The following is a 23,988-nucleotide window of genomic DNA, read 5'->3' on the forward strand; positions in this document are numbered from 1 at the left end:
AAGGCACACACCTGTCTATATAAGGTCCCACAGTTGACAGTGCGTGTCAGAGCAAAAACCAAGCCATGAGGTGGAAGGAATTGTCCGTAGAGCTCTGAGACAGGATTGTGTCGAGGCACAGATCTGTGGAAGGGTACCAAAAGATTTCTGCAGTATTGAAGATCCCCAAGAACACAGTGGCCTCCATCATTCTTAAATGGAAGAAGTTTGGAACCTCCAAGACTCTAACTAGAGCTGGCCGCCCGGCCAAACTGAGCAATCGGGGGAGAAGAGTCTTGGTCAAGGAAGTGACCAAGAACCTGATGGTCACTCTGACAGAGCCCCAGAGTTCCTCTGTGGAGATGGGAGAATCTTCCAGAAGAACAACCCTCTCTGCAGCACTCCACCAATTAGGCCTTTATGGTAGAGTGACCAGACAGAAGCCACTAATAAGTAAAATGCACACAACAGCCCGCTTGGAATTTGCCAAAAGGCACCTAAAGTCTCTGAGACCACGAGAAACAATATTCTCTGGTCTGATGAAACCAAGAGTGAATTATTTGGCCTGAATGCCAAGCGTTGCGTCTGTAGGAAACCTGGCACCATCCCTACGGTGAATCATGGTGGTGTCAGCATCATGCTGTGGGGATGTTTTTCAGCAGCAGGTACTGAGACACTAGTCAAGAGGGAAAGCTTAACGGAGCAAAGTACAGAGATCCTTGAAAAAAAACTTGCTCCAGAGTGCTCAGGACCTCAGACTGGGGTGAAGGTTCACCTTCCAACAGGACAATGACCCTAAGCACACAGCCAAGACAACACAGGAGTGGCTTTGGCACAAGTCTCTGAATGTCTTTGAGTGGTCCAGCCAGAGCCCAGACTTGAACCCGATCAAACATCTCTGGAGATAATAGCTGTGCAGTGACGCTCCCCATCCTACCTGACAGAGCTTGAGAGGATCTGCAGAGAAGAATTGGAGAAACTCCCCAAATACAGGTGTGCCAAGCTTGTAGCATCATACCAAAGAATTCTCCAATTGCTTCAATAAAGTAAATGTGATATTTGCGGGGTTTTTTTAAATACATTTGCCAAAATTTCATTGTGTTTGATTGATGAGGGAAAAACATTGATTTCATCAATTTTAGAACAAGGCTGTAACGTAACAAAATGTGGAGAAAGTCAAGGGATCTGAATACTTTCTGAATTCATTGTATCCTGTCATTTTGAATACATAGAGAGTATCATTACAGATACAACTAAACTCAATCCATGCCTCTGGCTTGACTGGCGTTGGATGAAAGAGAATTGCTACAACATTTGAATAATGTCATCACAGATCTAAAATAACCAACCCTGGTAGACAAACAGGGCTTGCTTTCATATGCACGGTGTCCATATTAGGACAGCCTAAGAGTCACAGGGATATCCTAATATGGACACCGTACTCAGGAATAATCTACATCATATGAAAGATCTATGGAAGACCAACCTTGATAGACAAAGTGAAAGCCCTTGGCCGTCTCCGGGCCGACTGTGGTGAACTTGATGGTTATCTGGTTACCAGTGCTCAAGGGTAGAGACTCCCCTGAAGAAAGAAAGACATTATCAATCAAACACAATTTACAAGTCCACCGAACACAAACATTTCACAGGACGAAATGGAGGTTATTCTTCTGATTAATTTGTACATATGTGAAATCATAATTTGACCAGTTTCTCCCAGCAGGAATTAAATCCTGCAGAAACAGGAAACGGTCATTATTATGTGGATTATTATTAATGGACATTTTTGTATGGGTTGATACACTTTCAGTTAGGATAAATCAAGTGGGAAAAGTGGAAAATACAAACTTTAGAAGCCTTTTTAAACATGGAATACACTATAATTTACATTTCCTGCCGTGCAGGAAAATTCTATGTGACAAAAGAGTGATCAAATTAAGATAGCACATCTGTAGGTTGGCTGTCCAACAATGGATGATCCGACCCAGTCACAGATCAATGTATCCGTTGGATTAATCAATCACTTTGATCTCCAATCTGGCTTTGTTGAACTCTGAAGCCTTTCAGTGCAGAACTGATCACCTGCTGGTTCAATGTTATATTTGAAGAAGGACATTCATTTACTTTGATAGGAGGCGTCTTATTGACTGCTAACTCCAATCAAGCCAGAGGCACTCTCATCCCACCTCTTCTCCTCTCTTTTCTTCGTCTTCATCTTCGTCGTTGTCTTCTTCTTCTTCTCAGCCTCTCTGACACTTTCGTGGTCTCATCCCCGAGATGGGATGAGGGGGAAAAGTATGGCTCTGCATCAGCACTTACCTCTTCGTCAAGAGCATATTTTCAAGTGTTTCTGATTACATGGTACACATTGGTCCACAACCATGCCATTTTCCATCCATCCAGCCATGTTCCTGAGAGGTGAATGAGGTGTACTGGGATTCTGATAGAGTGGTGCTGGAGACTAAAGTGATACCAAATAATAGGGTTGAATGTGTGATTAATGCAAAGCCCTACAGATGTGGCCACAAAGCCCTTTGTCACAAAGTACAGTTGTCACAAAGTGCTTTTACAATACACCAACCTAGACCCTCAAAGAGCAAGCGGCAAAACGGTGACAAAAGGAAAAACTCAACATCCAAAAACTCCAGTTCTGTGCTGACGTGTCTGTCATTGTGTTACGTTGCTTGCTTTTTGTATTACCTGAGTGGGAGCCAGAGAGAGAAGACAGGAGTGGAGACTGCTGCGTGGGCCCGTCATAAATGTCCACCACGTCATTGAGTGACGTCTGGAACAAGACAAACTGCCCGAACAACACTGAAGAAGAAAGAGAGAAATAGAGAAAGAGAGAGAGAGAAAGAAAGAAAGCGGGAGAGAGAGAGAGAGAGAGAGAGAGAGAGAGAGAGAGAGAGAGAGAGAGAGAGAGATAGAGAGAGAGAGATAGAGAGAGAGAGAGATAGAGAGAGAGAGAGAGAGAGAGAGAGAGAGAGAGAGAGAGAGAGAGAGAGAGAGAGAGAGAGAGAGAGAGAGAGAGAGAGAGAGAGAGAGAGATAGAGAGAGAGAGAGATAGAGAGAGAGAGAGAGAGAGAGAGATAGAGAGAGAGAGAGAGAGAGAGATTGACGTGTGAAACTAAACAAAAATATTAACAAACACTATTGTGTTAACATGATTCATAATTTCACAGGCGTAATGTTATATACGGTGGCCATTTAGAAAATGCATGAGAGCTTAATTGTGACATCTATTTTTGGCCCCTCCGAAGCCAGTAAGTCTCAGCGCATAGTAGGTACTAAAGCGCGGCAAAATAGATAAAACGGGTCGTTATACAATTACTGTCTTGTCAACTGCTCCTGCTCTCTTTAGCGACGAGCATATTGAGATGCTTTATATTTTATTCATTGTGCCAATAACATCACAAAAGTACATCATTATTCTTCATTACAACAGCAGTGACCTTAAAACTGAAGCAAGGACTTCCAGAGGTAACAGGACTGTATGTTTATTTAAATATTTTAATTGAAAACCTCTCGGGGACCATTCTCTTTGTGTTTGGAGTGAGGCCACAATAAACTGGTGCACCCTGGGGGCTCCCTCTCCACTGTATACAGTAATAAAGAGTAATAAAGAAGTATCCTAAATTTAGCCTCTCTATCCGCTTTGAGAGTCATTGTGAAGGCAGAAAAAACGGATTACTCATTAGCATTACAAAACTCTACTGCACTTGCCCTACATTTTTATGAAATGACAATTTTTTCTGTTAAGACTACTTCTTCTCAGGAGAAACAGGAAGTTGTAAAGGTGTCCGCAATACATAGGTTATGCTTCGCAAGTGACTGTCCGTGCTCGCATAATCCCTAAAGACCAGAAACACTTCCTCAAAATAGTCTGAATTAATCAAAGAAAAAAATCAAGAAATATGACAATAATTTAGATGTTTTTACAGAGGAGGTCTTTGTTGCTCAATTTTACATCTAACTAAGATGTTTGGTGAAGGATTTCTCAAGTGAAAAAAATCGCTTGAAAACACTTCATGTTCCCACTCCTACTAGGTGTAGTACTGTTGACCAATCACAGACAAAGGGGCGTAGACATTGGCTTCCGTACTTCGACCTTTCTCAATGAAAATTGAAAATTTAACTGCCCGAAGACCAAAACGGACCAAAACGTCACAAAATGTTATCATAATATATGGACTAGAGGTCGACCGATTAATCGGAATGGCCGATTAATTAGGGCCGATTTCAAGTTTTCATAACAATCAGAAATCAGTATTTTGGGGCACCGATTTGGCGATTTTATTTTAATTTCATTTTTTTACACCTTTATTTAATCTTTATTTAACTAGGCAAGTCAGTTAAGAACACATTCTTATTTTCAATAACGGCCAAGGAACGGTGGGTTAACTGCCTAGTTCAGGCGCAGACAGACAGATTTTCACCTTGTCAGCTCGGGGGATCCACCCTTGCAACCTTACAGTTAACGAGTCCAATGCAATCACGACCTGCCTCTCTCGTTGTACTCCACAAGGAGACTGACTGCATGTTACGCAAATGCAGTAAGCCAAGGTAGGTTGCGAGCAAGCATTAAACTTATCTTTAAAAAAACAATCAATCATAATCACTAGTTAACTACACATGGTTGATGATATTACTGGATATTATCTAGCGTGTCCTGCGTTGCATATAATCTGACTGAGTATACAAGTATCTGACTGAGTGGTGGGAGGCAGAAGCAGGCACGTAAACACTCATTCAAACAGCACTTTCATGCGTTTTTCCAGCAGCTCTTTGTTGTGCGTCAAGCATTGCGCTGTTTATGATTTCAAGCCTATCAACTCCCGAGATGAGGCTGGTGTAACCGAAGTGAAATGGCTGGTTAGTTAGCGCGCGCTACTCGGCTCAGAGCCTTGGGGTGGTTGTTTCCCTTGCTCTGCTTTGGTAACGCTGCTTCGATGTGGCTGTTGTCGTTGTGTTGCTTGCACCATTTTGCCCTACTAATTGTGGATTAGGAAGATAGTTAATGAGGTGGATTCATCTTCTAGAAGTTAGTTAAAGAGGATAATGACTAAACGAGAAGTTATTTAAAAGAGGCTAATTAATCTACTAGAAGTTAGTTAAGAGGATAATTAATCTACTAGAAATTAGTTAAAGAGGATAATTAATCTACTAGAAGTTAGTTAAAGAGGTGAATTAATCTACTAGAAATTAGTTAAAGAGGTGAATTAATCTACTAGAAGTTAGTTAAAGAGGTGAATTAATCTACTAGAAGTTAGTTAAAGAGGTGAATTAATCTACTAGAAGTTAGTTAGTTAAAGAGGTGAATTAATCTACTAGAAGTTAGTTAATAAAGAGGTGAATTAATCTACTAGAAGTTAGTTAATAAAGAGGTGAATTAATCTACTGGAAGTTAGTTAGTTAAAGAGGTGAATTAATCTACTAGAAGTTAGTTAATAAAGAGGTGAATTAATCAACTAGGGTGTGTTAGTTAAAGTTAAAGAGCTTCTCACAGGGTGTGTCATTACACCCCATAGTCATCCTGATAGTAAATATACTTTTTTTTTAAAGAGAAGATTGTTGCTCCCATCAATGTAATTGTCTGCATCATTTCCAATCCCCCATATCTTTTTTTGGTATATATATACTGTATATTCATATACATACATGTACATACACACATATATATATATATATATATGTGTGTTACGTTCCCCAGTTTATGTGTTGTAGTTTGTGTATTTGCATGTGTTTATTTCAGGAAAATGGCTTCCTGAAATCCCTCAAGCAGCTGATTGGTCGACTCCATGGCTAATTGGAGAGCTGACCCCACCCCCTCGTCAAGACAGCTGTCTCCAATTACCCATTCCATCTGAAGATATATAAATGCCAGTGTTCTTTTCAGGAGAGAGAATTTTGTAGGAAAGAGATTTTGCTGGGAGTTCATTGCTGAGAGTTGGTATGTTTTGTGAGTTTGTTGCTCAGATAGAGCTTATTTGATGTCCTTTGTTTGTTTCTTAGTTTGTTTGTGAAATTGTTTAATATTCTGTTTCATTTGTTCCCAGGGGGGAAGGGGAAGGCACCTAGGGAGTGCTTAGGCAAGAGGCCCGCGGGCATACATATACCCGTAGCATATTCGCTGTCTAGGCACACTAGGTAAGACCTGGGCGGACCACCCCCTGTATTTTGGTTAGGGCACCAGGTGGTGCTAAATTAGGTAAGTAGTGGGTAGGCAGGTAAGATAGGAGAGGGGGGGGGCTTTGAGATTTACTTTCTTTGCTTTGGTTCCGTCCAGCCCCTTTTCCCCATATTACCGTGTGAAGGAATAAAGTCCTTGTAAACGGTACCACATTCTGCCTGTTGTCATTCTTACTCGCACCTACAGTCCATACCTTTTTCACTTCACGGAGAGTTTAGTTGTAGCAGGGTGTCGCGTTCCCTCTTCATAGAGGCGTGCGTAGCAACATACCTATATAGATATTCATCCCTTTTTTTAGAATATACCTTTATTATTCCCCCCAAACCCTACCACCCTTCCCCCAATTGGAGTAAACGAATAGACAACACCCAGGCTTCCACCCTCAGTCCACACATTTTATACACATTTTACAGGCACAATCTATTTTACAATCGTTATTTTGTTTTTAGTCCTTCCTCTCTTTCTGATGTCCATTCAGTTTGATTTCTATTTGTAACTGTGCTATTTCACAACATTTCTGAACCTATATACATTTTACAGACTCCGTATGTTTTACATTGGTTCTTGTTATTAGTCCCACCCTTCAGCGCCATTCAACCTCTCCCATCGATCTCTCAACATCATCCATTTTGGATTTCTATCAGTACTGAACCTTTCTATTCTCATAGCTTCTACAGATTGTAAATGAAAAATACATGTTTTTGCTAAAATAATTATAATATTATTGATTGATTGACTATGGCTTTTCAAATCACCCAGTATTGCTATCTATAGTGTTAGTTCTAGGCAAATGTTGCAATTCTTCAGCCATTTCTGGACCTGTGCCCAAAATCGAGCTAAAATATACTTTGTGATTCCCTTTGATTTATTGCTTTAAAGAAATGGTATCTTACGCTAACAGTCACCATGTGAATCCCATTCAGGAGCCCTGTGTATCTTACGCTAACAGTCACCATGTGAATCCCATATAGTGCACTATTTTTGACCAGAGCCCTATGGTCAAAAGTACCACGCAACAAAGGGGATATGGTGGAATTTTGTACTTTTATTAGATCCTGCCAAGGCAGCAGCTACTCTTCCTGGGGTTTATTATGGATCCCCATTAGTTCCTGCCAAGGCATCAGCTACTCTTCCTGGGGTTTATTAGGGATCCCATTAGTTCCTGCCAAGGCAGCAGCTACTCTTCCTGGGGTTTATTAGGGATCCCCATTAGTTCCTGCCAAGGCAGCAGCTTCCATTAGGATCCACATTAGTTCCTGCCAAGGCATCAGCTACTCTTCCTGGGGTTTATTAGGGATCCCCATTAGTTCCTGCCAAGGCATCAGCTACTCTTCCTGGGGTTTATTAGGGATCCCCATTAGTTCCTACCAAGGCATCAGCTACTCTTCCTGGGGTTTATTATGGATCCCCATTAGTTCCTGCCAAGGCATCAGCTACTCTTCCTGGGGTTTATTAGGGATCCCCATTAGTTCCTGCCAAGGCAGCAGCTACTCTTCCTGGGGTTTATTATGGATCCCCATTAGTTCCTGCCAAGGCATCAGCTACTCTTCCTGGGGTTTATTATGGATCCCCATTAGTTCCTGCCAAGGCATCAGCTACTCTTCCTGGGGTTTATTAGGGATCCCCATTAGTTCCTAACAAGGCAGCAGCTACTCTTCCTGGGGTTTATTATGGATCCCCATTAGTTCCTGCCAAGGGAGCAGCTACTCTTCCTGGGGTTTATTATGATCCCCATTAGTTCCTGCCAAGGCATCAGCTACTCTTCCTGGGGTTTATTAGGGGTCCCCATTAGTTCCTGCCAAGGCAGCAGCTACTCTTCCTGGGGTTGATTAGGGATCCCCATTAGTTCCTGCCAAGGCAGCAGCTACTCTTCCTGGGGTTTATTAGGGATCCCCATTAGTTCCTAACAAGGCAGCAGCTACTCTTCCTGGGGTTTATTATGGATCCCCATTAGTTCCTGCCAAGGCATCAGCTACTCTTCCTGGGGTTTATTAGGGATCCCCATTAGTTCCTGCCAAGGCATCAGCTACTCTTCCTGGGGTTTATTAGGGATCCCCATTAGTTCCTAACAAGGCAGCAGCTACTCTTCCTGGGGTTTATTAGGATCCCCATTAGTTCCTAACAAGGCATCAGCTACTCTTCCTGGGGTTTATTATGGATCCCCATTAGTTCCTGGGGTTTATTATGGATCCCCATTAGTTCCCAAGGCATCAGCTACTCTTCCTGGGGTTTATTAGGGATCCCCATTAGTTCCTAACAAGGCAGCAGCTACTCTTCCTGGGGTTTATTATGATCCCCATTAGTTCCTGCCAAGGCATCAGCTACTCTTCCTGGGGTCCAACACATTAAATCACTTACATTACAAATAAAACAAAAGATAAAACAGTACATCATATAACATTATTACACCACTACCTATCTACAATACAAAATGTATAAAACAATATTACAATGTACGTGTGTGTAGAGCGTGTGTGTGTAGAGCGTGTGTGTGTAGAGCGTGTGTGTGTAGAGCGTGTGTTAGCACTTGTGTCTTTTCAGTCTCCCGCTCTTCCGTAAGGTGTATTTTTACCAGTTTTTTTTTACTGCTGCATCGGTTGCCTGATGTGGAATAGAGTTCCATGTAGTCATGGCTCTGTGTAGTACTGTGGAATAGAGTTCCATGTAGTCATGGCTCTGTGTAGTACTGTGGAATAGAGTTCCATGTAGTCATGGCTCTATGTAGTACTGTGGAATAGAGTTCCATGTAGTCATGGCTCTGTGTAGTACTGTGGAATAGAGTTCCATGTTGTCATGGCTCTGTGTTGTACTGTGGAATAGAGTTCCATGCGGTCATGGCTCTATGTAGACTCCCATTCAACAACTACATCATACCAGTCACCCAACAGATTCCAATTCAACAACTACATCACACCAGTGGCTCAGATTCTAATTCAACAACTACATCACACCAGTCATGGCAACAGATTCCAGTACTTCAACAACTACTCTCACACCAGTCACCCAACAGATTCCATGTCAACAACTACATCACACCAGTCACTGTGGAACAGATTCCAATTCAACAACTACATCACACCAGTCACCCAACAGATTCCAATTCAACAACTACATCATACCAGTCACCCAACAGATTCCATTCAACAACTACATCATACCAGTCACCCAACAGATTCCAATTCAACAACTACATCACACCAGTCACCCAACAGATTCCAATTCAACAACTACATCACACCAGTCACCCAACAGATTCCAATTCAACAACTACATCACACCAGTCACCCAACAGATTCCAATTCAACAACTACATCACACCAGTCACCCAACAGATTCCAATTCAACAACTACATCACACCAGTCACCCAACAGATTCCAATTCAACAACTACATCACACCAGTCACCCAACAGATTCTAATTCAACAACTACATCACACCAGTCACCCAACAGATTCCAATTCAACAACTACATCACACCAGTCACCCAACAGACTCCCATTCAACAACTACATCATACCAGTCACCCAACAGATTCCAATTCAACAACTACATCATACCAGTCACCCAACAGACTCCCATTCAACAACTACATCATACCAGTCACCCAACAGATTCCAATTCAACAACTACATCACACCAGTCACCCAACAGATTCCAATTCAACAACTACATCACACCAGTCACCCAACAGATTCCAATTCAACAACTACATCATACCAGTCACCCAACAGATTCCAATTCAGAGCGACACACATAAGCATCCAGGGTCAATGCCCTGCTCAAGGACCCCTCCCACAGTCCCCCCCAGGAACAATCTCTCTTCCACTTCCACTTTGAGCCATGAGAGATTGACATGCATGCATGTCATCTCTGTGTACTTTTAAGGGCCAGCCGTGTTGCCCTGTTCTGAGCCAACTGCAATTTTCCTAAGTCAGTCTTTCTGGCACCTGACCACACTACTGAACAGCAGTCCAGGTGTGACAAAACTAGGGCCAGTAGGACCTGCCCTGTTGATAGTGTTGTTAAGAAGGCAGAGCAACACTTTATTATGGACAGACATCTCCCCATAGTTGCTACTGTTGCATTTGGGTTGCAACCAGAGTGAATCATAAGTCATTACTGTGAATGTTTCCCCTACTGTAGATTCTAGAACTCCCTGTGTCCCTAGATTCTAGAACTCCTGTCCCTAGATTCTAGAACTCCTGTCCCAAGATTCTAGAATTCCCCGTCCCTAAATTCTAGAACTCTCATTGGCCCTAGATTCTAGAATTCCTCCTGTCCCTAGATTCTAGAACTCCCCCTGGCCCTAGATTCTAGAACTCCCATTGGCCCTAGATTCTAGAACTCCCATTGGCCCTAGATTCTAGAACTCCTTTCCCTAGATTATATAACTCCTCCTTTCCCTAGATTTGAGAACCCCCCCCTGTCCCTAGATTCTAGAACTCCCATTGACCCTAGATTCTAGAACTCCTCCTGTCCCTAGATTCTAGACCTCCCCCGGCCCTAGATTCTAGAACTCCTCCTGTCCCTAGATTCTAGAACTCCTCCTGTCCCTAGATTCTAGAACCCCCCCTGTCCCTAGATTTTAGAATTCCTCCTGTCCCTAGATTCTAGAACTCCTCCTGGCCCTAGATTCTAGAACTTCCCCTGGCCCTAGGTTCTAGAACTACTCCTGGCCCTAGATTCTAGAACTTCCCCTGGCCCTAGGTTCTAGAACTCCTCCTGTCCCTAGGTTCTAGAACTCCTCCTGTCCCTAGGTTCTAGAACTCCTCCTGTCCCTAGGTTCTAGAACTCCTCCTGTCCCTAGATTCTAGAACTCCTCCTGTCCCTAGATTCTAGAACTCCTCCTGTCCCTAGATTCTAGAACTCCTCCTGTCCCTAGGTTCTAGAACTCCTCCTGTCCCTAGGTTCTAGAACTCCTCCTGTCCCTAGATTCTAGAACTCCTCCTGTCCCTAGATTCTAGAACTCCTCCTGTCCCTAGATTCTAGAACTCCTCCTGTCCCTAGATTCTAGAACTCCTCCTGTCCCTAGATTCTAGAACTGCTCCTGTCCCTAGATTCTAGAACTGCTCCTGTCCCTAGATTCTAGAACTCCTCCTGTCCCTAGATTCTAGAACTCCTCCTGTCCCTAGATTCTAGAACTCCTTCTGTCCCAAGAATCTAGAACTCCCCCTGGCCCATATGCATATGATAATAGAAACAACACAACAAGATGAAGAGGAGCTGGAAGTCCTTCCCGCGTTATCCATCAGTTTGTTCTGCATTGCAGTGTAAACAGAGCCAACACAATTAACACATCTGATGAAACACATTAAATAACGCAGGCTGAGAGATATGTTAACTGTCAAGGCAACACATCTGTGTTACCTGATAAGAAATATAGGCCTATAGTTTTGGTGAGAGAAGAGCTACGATCTTACAATCCTGTGTCAATACAATTGTGTTTGGGGAGAGTCACATTTCTAACAGTGTGTGGAGAAGTCTAACAGCAATGCATTAAAATGTCTGAATTTGCAACAGTTGTGATACTGCACAGACACAGAGCTCCCTCCCTAAATCATACCACTGACAAGCCCAGCCTCCGACTCCAATACTGGGCCAGAGTAAGTCAACTGAACCAAACTCTGAGGAAAAGCTTCACCAGGGAATGTGCATGGTTGAACAGAGAGAACAGAGACCATGAGCCCTGTGCAGTAAGGAATGTTTGTAATGCTTCAACTATTTCAGTGGCTTTGGCAGGACACTACCGCAGTTGGCTGGCAGAAAGACCATTATCCATGTAGAGTCTACTGGGAGGCAGACTTCATCAACTGCAGACTGTACTGTACAGCTTCACGTGTTGGAGTGACGCATGTTTTTTGTTGTTGGTACCTGACATTCTACTGAAAATGTCTCTCATAATTACGATTTCTAATGTCTTGCAATGTTAGAAGAAATGTTTTTTTACTAATAGAGTAGCACAACTTACTGACATGGAGCCAGAGGAGGACTGAGTCCCTGTACGCCATGGAGCCAGAGGAGGACTACATCATGGAGCCAGAGGAGGACTGAGTCCCTGTACGCCATGGAGCCAGAGTAGGACTGAGTCCCTGTACGCCATGGAGTCAGAGGAAGACTACATCATGGAGCCAGAGGAGGACTGAGGCCCTGTATGCCATGGAGCCAGAGGAGGACTGAGTCCCTGTACAACATGGAGCCAGAGGAGGACTGAGTCCCTGTACGCCATGGAGCCAGAGGGGGACTACACCATGGAGCCAGAGGAGGACTGAGTCCCTGTACAACATGGAGCCAGAGGAGGACTGAGTCCCTGTACAACATGGAGCCAGAGGAGGAGTCCCTACATCATGGAGCCAGAGGAGGACTGAGTCCCTGTACAACATGGAGCCAGAGGAGGACTGAGTCCCTGTACAACATGGAGCCAGAGGAGGACTGAGTCCCTGTACAACATGGAGCCAGAGGAGGACTGAGTCCCTGTACGCCATGGAGCCAGAGGAGGACTGAGTCCCTGTACAACATGGAGCCAGAGGAGGACTGAGTCCCTGTACGCCATGGAGCCAGAGGAGGACTACATCATGGAGCCAGAGGAGGACTGAGTCCCTGTACGCCATGGAGCCAGAGGAGGACTGAGTCCCTGTACGCCATGGAGCCAGAGGAGGACTGAGTCCCTGTACGCCATGGAGCCAGAGGAGGACTGAGTCCCTGTACGCCATGGAGCCAGAGGAGGACTGAGTCCCTGTACGCCATGGAGCCAGAGGAGGACTGAGTCCCTGTACGCCATGGAGCCAGAGGAGGACTGAGTCCCTGTACGCCATGGAGCCAGAGGAGGACTGAGTCCCTGTACGCCATGGAGCCAGAGGAGGACTGAGTCCCTGTACGCCATGGAGCCAGAGGAGGACTGAGTCCCTGTACGCCATGGAGCCAGAGGAGGACTGAGTCCCTGTACGCCATGGAGCCAGAGGAGGACTGAGTCCCTGTACGCCATGGAGCCAGAGGAGGACTGAGTCCCTGTACGCCATGGAGCCATGGAGGCCATGGAGCCAGAGGACTGAGTCCCTACGCCATGGAGCCAGAGGAGGACTGAGTCCCTGTACGCCATGGAGCCAGAGGAGGACTGAGTCCCTGTACGCCATGGAGCCAGAGGAGGACTGAGTCCCTACGCCATGGAGCCAGAGGAGGACTGAGTCCCTGTACGCCATGGAGCCAGAGGAGGACTACACCATGGAGCCAGAGGAGAACTGAACATGGAGCCAGAGGAGGACTGAGTCCCTGTACGCCATGGAGCCAGAGGAGGACTGAGTCCCTGTACGCCATGGAGCCAGAGGAGGACTGAGTCCCTGTACGCCATGGAGCCAGAGGAGGATTGAGTCCCTGTATGCCTGGCAACAGATCACACTATGGTTTTTGATATCGTTCAGATTTCAGACCTCTTTCTCATAATAGAAAAAGCACTCAAACATTTAAGCCTATCTATTGGAATATTGGAATTTGTAAGAAGCTTTTGGGAGCTTTTGTGATCCATTCCTCATATGAATATGTTTCCGTTTTTAAACTAGGTAAGGACACTAGTCTGTCAGGGTCAGGACACTAGCCTTTCAGGGTCAGGACACTAGCCTTTCAGGGTAAGGACACTAGCCTTTCAGGGTAAGGACACTAGCCTTTCAGGGTCAGGACACTAGCCTTTCAGGGTCAGGACACTAGCCTTTCAGGGTCAGGACACTAGCCTTTCAGGGTAAGGACACTTGCCTTTCAGGGTAAGGACACTTGCCTTTCAGGGTAAGGACACTAGCCTTTCAGGGACATATTTAAGTTCAAGCAATACATTTACATTTGTAAGGGCTAAGTCAAAGAAACATTTTGAATTAGAGCTACAGTGTACCATCTCAAAGTCATGTTTATACAGCCTACATATTTGGTTACAAAGCCTACTGCCTGGCGATAATACTCAAGCAGAGAGCCAAGCACTTTGTTTCACAGGCAGCTAGTGCAAACCCTGTTTTCCAGTCATAATCTCTCTCTCTCTCTCACACACACACACACACACACACCGTTAGCACCTCCCGAGCAAAGTACTTCAGCCCATAAGCAGAACAAGGCTTTGTCTCAAAAGACACCCTATTCCCTATGTAGTGCAGTGTAGTACTTTTGACCAGGGCCCATCGGGTGGTCAAAAGTACTGTACTACATAAGGAGTAGGGTATCAATTGGGACACAACCCTTAACACCTGGCTCAGCACTATTTCAGGGAGTTGTTCGACACACAGACCTCCGCAGCATTAGATTGCCCTTTCCCAAACGCGTCTCGCTCACTTAACACCCTCTGACAGACGCTTACGAGGTTATATGGAAATTAAACCAATGATTAGTTCAGATTCCCTTTCCTTTTCCCCAGTGTTAAGATTTCTCTGCTGCTATCTTTTTTCAGTTTCGTGCTCTCCACCTGATGGTGTCTGACTGTTTTCTGTTTCATCCAGTTCTTTCAGGGACATGGGGAGAGAGAAAAATCGAGAGGGAGAGAGAGACAGAGAGAGAGAAAAATAGAAAGAGAGGGAGAGAGAGACGGAGAGAGAGAGAAACATAGAAAGAGAGGGAAAGAGAAAGAGAGGGAAAGAGAAAGGGAAAGAGAGAGAGGGAGGGAGAAAGAGAGGGAAAGAGGGAGAGGGAGAGAGAAAGAGGGAAAGAGAGAGGGATGGAGAAAGAGAGAGGGAAAGAGAAAGAGAAAGAGAGGGAGGGAGAAAGAGCGGGAAAGAGAGGGAAAGAGAAAGAGAGGGAAAGAGGGAGAAAGAGGGGGAGGGAGAAAGGAGGGAGAAAGAGGGAAAGAGAGGGAGAGGGAGAGAGAAAGAGAGGGAGAGAGAAAGAGAGGGAGAGAGAAAGAGAGAGGAAAGAGAGGGAGAAAAGGGGGGAGGGAGAAAGGAGGGAGAAAGAGGGAAAGAGAGGGAGAGGGAGAGAGAAAGAGAGGGAGAGAGAAAGAGAGGGAGAGAGAAAGAGAGGGAGGGAGAAAGAGAGGGTGAGAGTGAGGGAGGGAGAGAGAGGGTGAGAAAGAGAGAGAAAGAGAGGGAAAGAGAGGGAAAGAGAGAGAGGGAGGGAGAAAGAGAGGGAAAGAGGGAGAGAGAAAGAGGGAAAGAGAAAGAGAGGGATGGAGAAAGAGAGAGGGAAAGAGAGGGAGGGAGAAAGAGCGGGAAAGAGAGGGAAAGAGAAAGAGGGGGAGGGAGAAAGGAGGGAGAAAGAGGGAAAGAGAGGGAGGGAGAGAAAGAGGGAAAGAGAGGGAGGGAGAAAGAGAGGGAAAGAGAGGGAGGGAGAAAGAGAGGGTGAGAAAGTGAGGGAGGGAGAAAGAGAGGGTGAGGAAAGAGAGGGAGGGAGAAAGAGAGGGAGAGAGAAAGAGAGGGAAAGAGAAAGAGGGAAAGAGAAAGAGGGAGAAAGAGGGAAAGAGAGAAAGAGGGAAAGAGAAAGAGGGAGGGAGGGAGAAAGAGGGAGGGAGAAAGAGGGAAAGAGAAAGAGGGAGGGAGGGAGAAAGAGGGAGGGAGAAAGAGAGGGAAAGAGGGAAAGAGAAAGAGAGGGAGAGAGAAAGAGAGGGAAAGAGAAAGAGAGGGAAAGAGAAAGAGAGGGAAAGAGAAAGGGAGAAATACTTTATTTTGAGATGAATGGAGCCTGTAGTCACCTTTGACACCAACAGAAGGGGTAAGGACAATTACCATGGGTAAGCATACAATTACCATGTGGAAGATGTAAAGCGTAAACATATGATTCCATGTTGACCAGAAGGTTGACGTCTTTGGCTGAATTAATTCTATTCAAATGCAATAACTTTCCCAGCTTTCCCAGGTACAAAATTGAAAATTGAAATAATGTGTGCAACTGTCTTCAAGGCTTTCCTTCTAAAAACCCTTTCAACGTCTATAGTGCAAAGTAAATGCAATTAAGACACAAAATACCCTTTGTGTCAAACATTAGCAATCCAAGCATCAAGCACGGAATACATATTACTGCAACATAAACACCTTGGCTTAATGCAAATGACTCTTTAATAACCTTGCAGTAGAAGGGAAGGGATGCTCGGTGATTGTCACACTGGACGAGAATCTCAGTCACTGCAGTATTCATGAAATCAGTGAAGAAGGGCCAATAACATTTATGCGAGGTTCTTGACTCTTAAAGATGTCTAATACTAAAATCTGGGCCCTGCGTCTGTGTAATCAGCGGCTCAGAAGAGTTAGAGGAGAGCGGGGTAATCACGCCCTGGTTGAACCATGCTGCCGCTGGCTGGCCTGCTGCTGATCTGGCTGGAGAGAGAGAGGCCTGCTGCTGTTCTGGCTGGAGAGAGAGAGAGGCCTGCTGCTGTTCTGGCTGGAGAGAGAGAGAGGCCTGCTGCTGTTCTGGCTGGAGAGAGAGAGAGGCCTGCTGCTGTTCTGGCTGGAGAGAGAGTGGCCTGCTGCTGTTCTGGCTGGAGAGAGAGTGGCCTGCTGCTGTTCTGGCTGGAGAGAGCGAGAGAGAGAGAGGCCTGCCGCTGTTCTGGCTGGAGAGAGAGAGAGAGAGGCCTGCCACTGTTCTGGCTGGAGAGAGAGAGAGTGGCCTGCTGCTGTTCTGGCTGGAGAGAGAGAGAGGCCTGCCACTGTTCTGGCTGTAAAGAGAGAGAGTGGCCTGCTGCTGTTCTGGCTGTAAAGAGAGAGAAAGTGCCCTGCTGCTGTTCTGGCTGTAAAGAGAGAGAGAGAGTGGCCTGCTGCTGTTCTGGCTATAAAGAGAGAGAGAGAGTGGCCTGCTGCTGTTCTGGCTGTAAAGAGAGAGAGTGGCCTGCTGCTGTTCTGGCTGTAAAGAGAGAGAAAGTGCCCTGCTGCTGTTCTGGCTGTAAAGAGAGAGAAAGTACCCTGCTGCTGTTCTGGCTGTAAAGAGAGAGAGCGGCCTGCTGCTGTTCTGGCTGTAAAGAGAGAGAGTGGCCTGCTGCTGTTCTGGCTGGAGAGAGAGAGAGGCCTGCCGCTGTTCTGGCTGGAGAGAGCGAGAGAGAGAGAGAGAGAGAGAGGCCTGCTGCTGTTCTGGCTGTAAAGAGAGAGAGAGAGTGGCCTGCTGCTGTTCTGGCTGTAAAGAGAGAGAGTGGCCTGCTGCTGTTCTGGCTGTAAAGAGAGAGAAAGTACCCTGCTGCTGTTCTGGCTGTAAAGAGAGAGAGTGGCCTGCTGCTGTTTTGGCTGTAAAGAGAGAGAGTGGCCTGCTGCTGTTCTGGCTGTAAAGAGAGAGAAAGTACCCTGCTGCTGTTCTGGCTGTAAAGAGAGAGAGTGGCCTGCTGCTGTTCTGGCTGTAAAGAGAGAGAAAGTACCCTGCTGCTGTTCTGGCTGTAAAGAGAGAGAGAGTGGCCTGCTGCTGTTCTGGCTGTAAAGAGAGAGAAAGTACCCTGCTGCTGTTCTGGCTGTAAAGAGAGAGAGTGGCCTGCTGCTGTTCTGGCTGTAAAGAGAGAGAAAGTACCCTGCTGCTGTTCTGGCTGTAAAGAGAGAGAGTGGCCTGCTGCTGTTCTGGCTGGAGAGAGAGAGAGGCCTGCCGCTGTTCTGGCTGGAGAGAGCGAGAGAGAGAGAGAGAGGCCTGCTGCTGTTCTGGCTGTAAAGAGAGAGAGAGAGGCCTGCTGCTGTTCTGGCTGTAAAGAGAGAGAAAGTGTCTTCTCACTCTGTTGATTTCAAAAAAGTTTGACTCAATTTGGGATGAGGGTCTGCTATACAAACTGATGTAAAGCAGTGTTGGGGGCACAACATACGACATTATAAAATCCATGGACACAAACAACGAGTGTGCGATTAAAATTGGAAAAAACACACATTCCTATCCACAGGGCTTTGGAGGGAGACACAAATTGGCGAGGGCACTAGAACAGTCTGCAGCACCAGGCCTCACCCTACTAGAATCTGAAGTCAAATATCTACTGTTTTCTAATGATCTAGTGCTTCTGTCACCAACCAAGGAGGGCCTACAGCAGCATCTAGATCTTCTGCACAGATTCTGTCAGACCTGGGCCCTGACAGACCTGGGCCCTGACAGTAAGTCTCAGTCAGACAAAAATAACGGTGTTCCAAAAAAGGTCCAGTTGCCAGGACCACAAATACAAATTCCATCTAGACACTGTTGCCCTAGAGCACACAAAAAACTACACGTACCTCGGCCTAAACATCAGAGCCACAGATAACTTTCACAAAGCTGTGAACAATCTGAGAGACAAGGTAAGAAGGGCTTTCTACTCCATCAAAAGGAACATAAAATTTGACATACCAAAATACTTGAATCAGTTATAGAACCCATTGCCCTTTATGGTTGTGAGGTCTTGGGTTGCTCAACAACTAGAATTCACCAAATGGGACAAACACCAAATTGAGACTCTGCATTACAATGTAAAACACCAAATAACGCATGCAGAGCGGAATTAGACCGATACCTGCTGATTATCAAAATCCAGAAAAGAGACGTTGAATTCTAAAACCATCTAAAAGGAAGTGATTCCCAAACCTTCCATAACAAAGCCATCACCTACAGAGAGATGAACCTGGAGAAGAGTCCCCTAAGCAAGCTGGTCCTGGAGCTCTGTTCACAAACACAAACAGACACCACAGAGCCCCAGGACAGCAACACAATTAGACCCAACCAAATCATGAGAAAACAAAAAGATAATTACTTGACACATTGGAAAGATTTAACAAAAAACAGAGCACACATTTCCCTCAGATTACACAGACCATAAAGAATTTGTCTCTCTCTCCCTCTTTCTCTGAGTGCTGGGTGTGTTTTGGAGGGGCTGAGTGGTAGCCTATAAGAGCCTCCCGTCTGTGCCTCATTTCATCCTCACATTAGCATTCAGGCCATCTGCAGGATTTGGATCCTGGCATCTCTCTCTCGCTCTCGCAAGTAGTAATCAGTCTGTCTGTGTGTTGCCCCCTCCATCCTCTCCACCAGAGGAGGGCCCTGGCCCCTCAGTGTCAACAGCCCTCTACAGGGCTTCTGAGTCCCAGAATCAGACCCAGATCAGATCATCAGACAGATGGGACAGACATGGTGGGTCCCTACCCAGCCAGCCTCCTCATCTGTGGTACCGTAGCAGCCGAAGGTTGTGTCCCCCATGGCACCAGATTTCCTATATACTGTAGTTTACTAAGTTTGACCAGAGCATTATGGACCTTGGTCAAAAGTTGTGCACTACAAAGGGAATAGGGTGCCATATGGGAATATGGTACAATACAGGGAAGGGTGCCATACGGGAATAGGGTGCCATACATGGAAGGGTGCCATACGGGAATAGGGTACCATACAGGGAAGGGTGCCATACGGAAATAAGGTACCATACAGGGAAGGATGCCATACGGGAATAGGGTGCCATACATGGAAGGGTGCCATACGGGAATAGGGTACCATACGGGAATAGGGTACCATACGGGAATAGGGTACCATACGGGAATAGGGTACCATACAGGGAAGGGTGCCATACGGGAATAGGGTACCATACAGGGAAGGGTGCCATACGGAAATAAGGTACCATACAGGGAAGGGTGCCATACGGGAATAGGGTGCCATACATGGAAGGGTGCCATACGGGAATAGGGTACCATACAGGGAAGGGTGCCATACGGGAATAGGGTACCATACGGGAATAGGGTACCATACAGGGAAGGGTGCCATACGGGAATAGGGTACCATACGGGAATAGGGTGCCATACATGGAAGGGTGCCATACGGGAATAGGGTACCATACAGGGAAGGGTGCCATACGGGAATAGGGTACCATACGGGAATAGGGTACCATACGGGAATAGGGTACCATACGGGGAATAGGGTACCATACAGGGAAGGGTGCCATACGGAAATAAGGTACCATACAGGGAAGGGTGCCATACGGGAATAGGGTACCATACAGGGAAGGGTGCCATACGGAAATAAGGTACCATACAGGGAAGGGTGCCATACGGGAATAGGGTACCATACAGGGAAGGTTGCCATACGGAAATAAGGTACCATACAGGGAAGGGTGCCATACGGGAATAAGGTACCATACAGGGAAGGGTGCCATACGGGAATAGGGTACCATACAGGGAAGGGTGCCATACGGGAATAGGGTACCATACAGGGAAGGGTGTCATATGGGAATAGGGTACCATACAGGGAAGGGTGCCATACAGGGAAGGGTGCCATACGGGAATAGGGTTCCATACAGGGAAGGGTGCCATACGGGAATAAGGTACCATACAGGGAAGGGTGCCATACGGGAATAGGGTACCATACAGGGAAGGGTGCCATACGGGAATAAGGTACCATACAGGGAAGGGTGCCATACGGGAATAAGGTACCATACAGGGAAGGGTGCCATACGGGAATATAGGGTGCCTTTGGAAGCTAGAGATGGCTTTCTAATCAGACAAGGACAATCAACCCACTTGGCACAGACATCAGTTCAACGTCTAGTTTTGATTTGTTGTCAAGTAACGTAAATTTAACGTGAAATCAACAACAAATTTCACATCATTGGATTTAGGTTAAACGTTGGGTGAAAAAAGAAATGTCCTTTTTATATTTTTTTTTTTACAAATGCAGTCTGTTTCCCACACTGATTCAAAGTCGTCACATTTATTTTTATGTGTTGAAATGACACGGAGATAACGTTGATTCAACCAGTTTTTGCCCAGTGGGAACTCATCTTAGGCTGTGCTTTAGTTAAATGAAGTAACATGGATGCATGTATAGAACCAGATGACGCACAGTATACTCGATCATTAAAAAAAATGAAATCCACAAGATTAGTTCACCGTGGTGATTTTAGCATGGCTATGCTGCCATCGCAGGCCGTCATTGGCAGGAACTGATGTGTCCTAGGATTGAGATGTCCGGACCAGCATTTAAAATCTACTGATGCCATTGAAATACTCCAAAATCATCCTCATCATCTGAAATGAATAATTAATCACATTAATAATTTACGATCCGTGACTAAGAGTAACACATATTTCATCTGCCTTTTTTCAGTTTCTCTTCAGATAATGACATCACAGCGGAACCACCACTGACGGCAAGAGTCTAAATATATTTTCCCAAAGACAATAGAGGACATATTGTTTGATTACTGTCCACAGTGGGAAGCCAGCACAGGGGTATGACATCTAGGCATTAAAGCCAAACCCTTTAGCATGCTCATACATTATTCTCTTCTCCCCTGCCTTCTCTCTTGTCTGTCTCTCGTGTGCATGCAGACACTTTGCCTTGAGTTATATTACAGTAGGTTTGATGTTTTTCGCTCTAGGCTTCCACAGCCTTATCCAGTCTGGAGGGACTCTCAACGAGGGAGGGAATGAGGGAGGGCGAGACAGAGAGATCAAATGGAATAGGATAGAAAGAAAGACGGAGCAGGATGCTAACTGAAAGCTTAGGTCAGCTCACGGTATGCCTGCAGGATACATTTAAAAGCATCAGGGAAAGAAAACTGAGCAATGGTAAGAATTTACCCAAATCTGCTGAATAGAAATTTAAATTGGATTCTCCCCGAAGCAGTATGGAGCAGCAAGAACTCTCATCACTCTCATTGCTTCTCTGAATGGACTGACAGTCTGATGACAATCATATTAGTGAAATTGCCATCAGTCTCCAGTCTTGCTGATATATCACAGCTGGGTTTAGTGACGGCATGGTCCTGTCGTCTTTAGCTACAGCTTTGACAGTAATAGCATTGTGTCTGCAATGGTTGAAGGCCATCTTCATGAATACGTTGTTAGAATTATATTTCAATGAGTCTCAAGAGTGCTTTATATAACCTGTTTTCACCATCTTTCCAGGACTTCAAAAAATATCGTTCATGAGTGGGCCATGAAGGGTCAACAAGACAGATCATTTACATGCATTAGATATGAAATCTCACTTCATGTGTATTTAATAATATAAAAACAACCCACACATCACTGTATCGCAAACTAATTTTCTTAGTTGTGTGGTGAGGAAGAGATGCTGTATTGAAAAGGTCAATTAATGAACCTTTTTCAAACTCAAGAAAGAAAGAGTGACAGGGTCAACAAGACCAAGTTCCCACATTGAGTTTCAAGTGGAGAACTCTGCTGGTGAGCAGCTTGCCTCGCGGGGGAGATACAGCTAGATATAACCTGGTAGATATGGAGGGAGGCACAGCTAGATATAACCTGGTAGATATGGAGGGAGGCACAGCTAGATATAACCTGGTAGATATGGAGGGAGGAAGGTACAGCTAGATATAACCTGGTAGATATGGAGGGAGGCACAGCTAGATATAACCTGGTAGATATGGAGGGAGGCACAGCTAGATATAACCTGGTAGATATGGAGGGAGGCACAGCTAGATATAACCTGGTAGATATGGAGGGAGGTACAGCTAGATATAACCTGGTAGATATGGAGGGAGGAAGGTACAGCTAGATATAACCTGGTAGATATGGAGGGAGGAAGGTACAGCTAGATATAACCTGGTAGATATGGAGGGAGGCACAGCTAGATATAACCTGGTAGATATGGAGGGAGGGAGGTACAGCTAGATATAACCTGCTCGGTATGGAGGGAGGGAGGTACAGCTAGATATAACCTGGTAGATATGGAGGGAGGAAGGTACAGCTAGATATAACCTGGTAGATATGGAGGGAGGCACAGCTAGATATAACCTGGTAGATATGGAGGGAGGCACAGCTAGATATAACCTGGTAGATATGGAGGGAGGAAGGTACAGCTAGATATAACCTGGTAGATATGGAGGGAGGAGGCACAGCTAGATATAACCTGGTAGATATGGAGGGGGAAGGTACAGCTAGATATAACCTGTTAGATATGGAGGAGGAGGCACAGCTAGATATAACCTGGTAGATATGGAGGGAGGAAGGTACAGCTAGATATAACCTGGTAGATATGGAGGGAGGTACAGCTAGATATAACCTGGTAGATATGGAGGGAGGCACAGCTAGATATAACCTGGTAGATATGGAGGGAGGAAGGTACAGCTAGATATAACCTGGTAGATATGGAGGGAGGGAGGTACAGCTAGATATAACCTGGTAGATATGGAGGGAGGCACAGCTAGATATAACCTGGTAGATATGGAGGGAGGGAGGTACAGCTAGATATAACCTGGTAGATATGGAGGGAGGCACAGCTAGATATAACCTGGTAGATATGGAGGGAGGCACAGCTAGATATAACCTGGTAGATATGGAGGGAGGAAGGTACAGCTAGATATAACCTGGTAGATATGGAGGGAGGAAGGTACAGCTAGATATAACCTGGTAGATATGGAGGGAGGGAGGTACAGCTAGATATAACCTGGTAGATATGGAGGGAGGTACAGCTAGATATAACCTGGTAGATATGGAGGGAGGAAGGCACAGCTAGATATAACCTGGTAGATATGGAGGGAGGAAAGCACAGCTAGATATAACCTGGTAGATATGGAGGGAGGAAGGTACAGCTAGATATAACCTGGTAGATATGGAGGGAGGAAGGTACAGCTAGATATAACCTGGTAGATATGGAGGGAGGCACAGCTAGATATAACCTGGTAGATATGGAGGGAGGCACAGCTAGATATAACCTGGTAGATATGGAGGGAGGAAGGTACAGCTAGATATAACCTGGTAGATATGGAGGAAGGCACAGCTAGATATAACCTGGTAGATATGGAGGGAGGAAGGTACAGCTAGATATAACCTGGTAGATATGGAGGGAGGCACAGGTACAGCTAGATATAACCTGGTAGATATGGAGGGAGGTACAGCTAGATATAACCTGGTAGATATGGAGGGAGGAAGGTACAGCTAGATATAACCTGGTAGATATGGAGGGAGGGAGGTACAGCTAGATA

The 23,988-nt window shown here is 45.5% G+C and overlaps 1 protein-coding gene across 2 annotated transcripts in view; it reads right to left on the minus strand.

Moving 5' to 3' along the window:
- LOC118399009 (CUB and sushi domain-containing protein 3-like) overlaps window positions 1-23,988 on the minus strand; it is a 908,305-nt gene that overhangs the window by 194,782 nt on the left and 689,535 nt on the right. For both annotated transcript variants that reach the window (XM_052472732.1, XM_052472731.1), the window contains exons 32-33: window positions 2,680-2,793; window positions 1,466-1,561 (exon numbers count right to left, since the gene is read on the minus strand). In XM_052472732.1, the coding sequence (XP_052328692.1) occupies window positions 1,466-1,561; window positions 2,680-2,793 (210 nt within the window). The remainder of the gene's footprint in view (window positions 1-1,465; window positions 1,562-2,679; window positions 2,794-23,988) is intronic.

This window comes from Oncorhynchus keta, chromosome 20, assembly GCF_023373465.1.
Source record: "Oncorhynchus keta strain PuntledgeMale-10-30-2019 chromosome 20, Oket_V2, whole genome shotgun sequence".
Taxonomy (NCBI): Eukaryota; Metazoa; Chordata; class Actinopteri; order Salmoniformes; family Salmonidae; genus Oncorhynchus; species Oncorhynchus keta.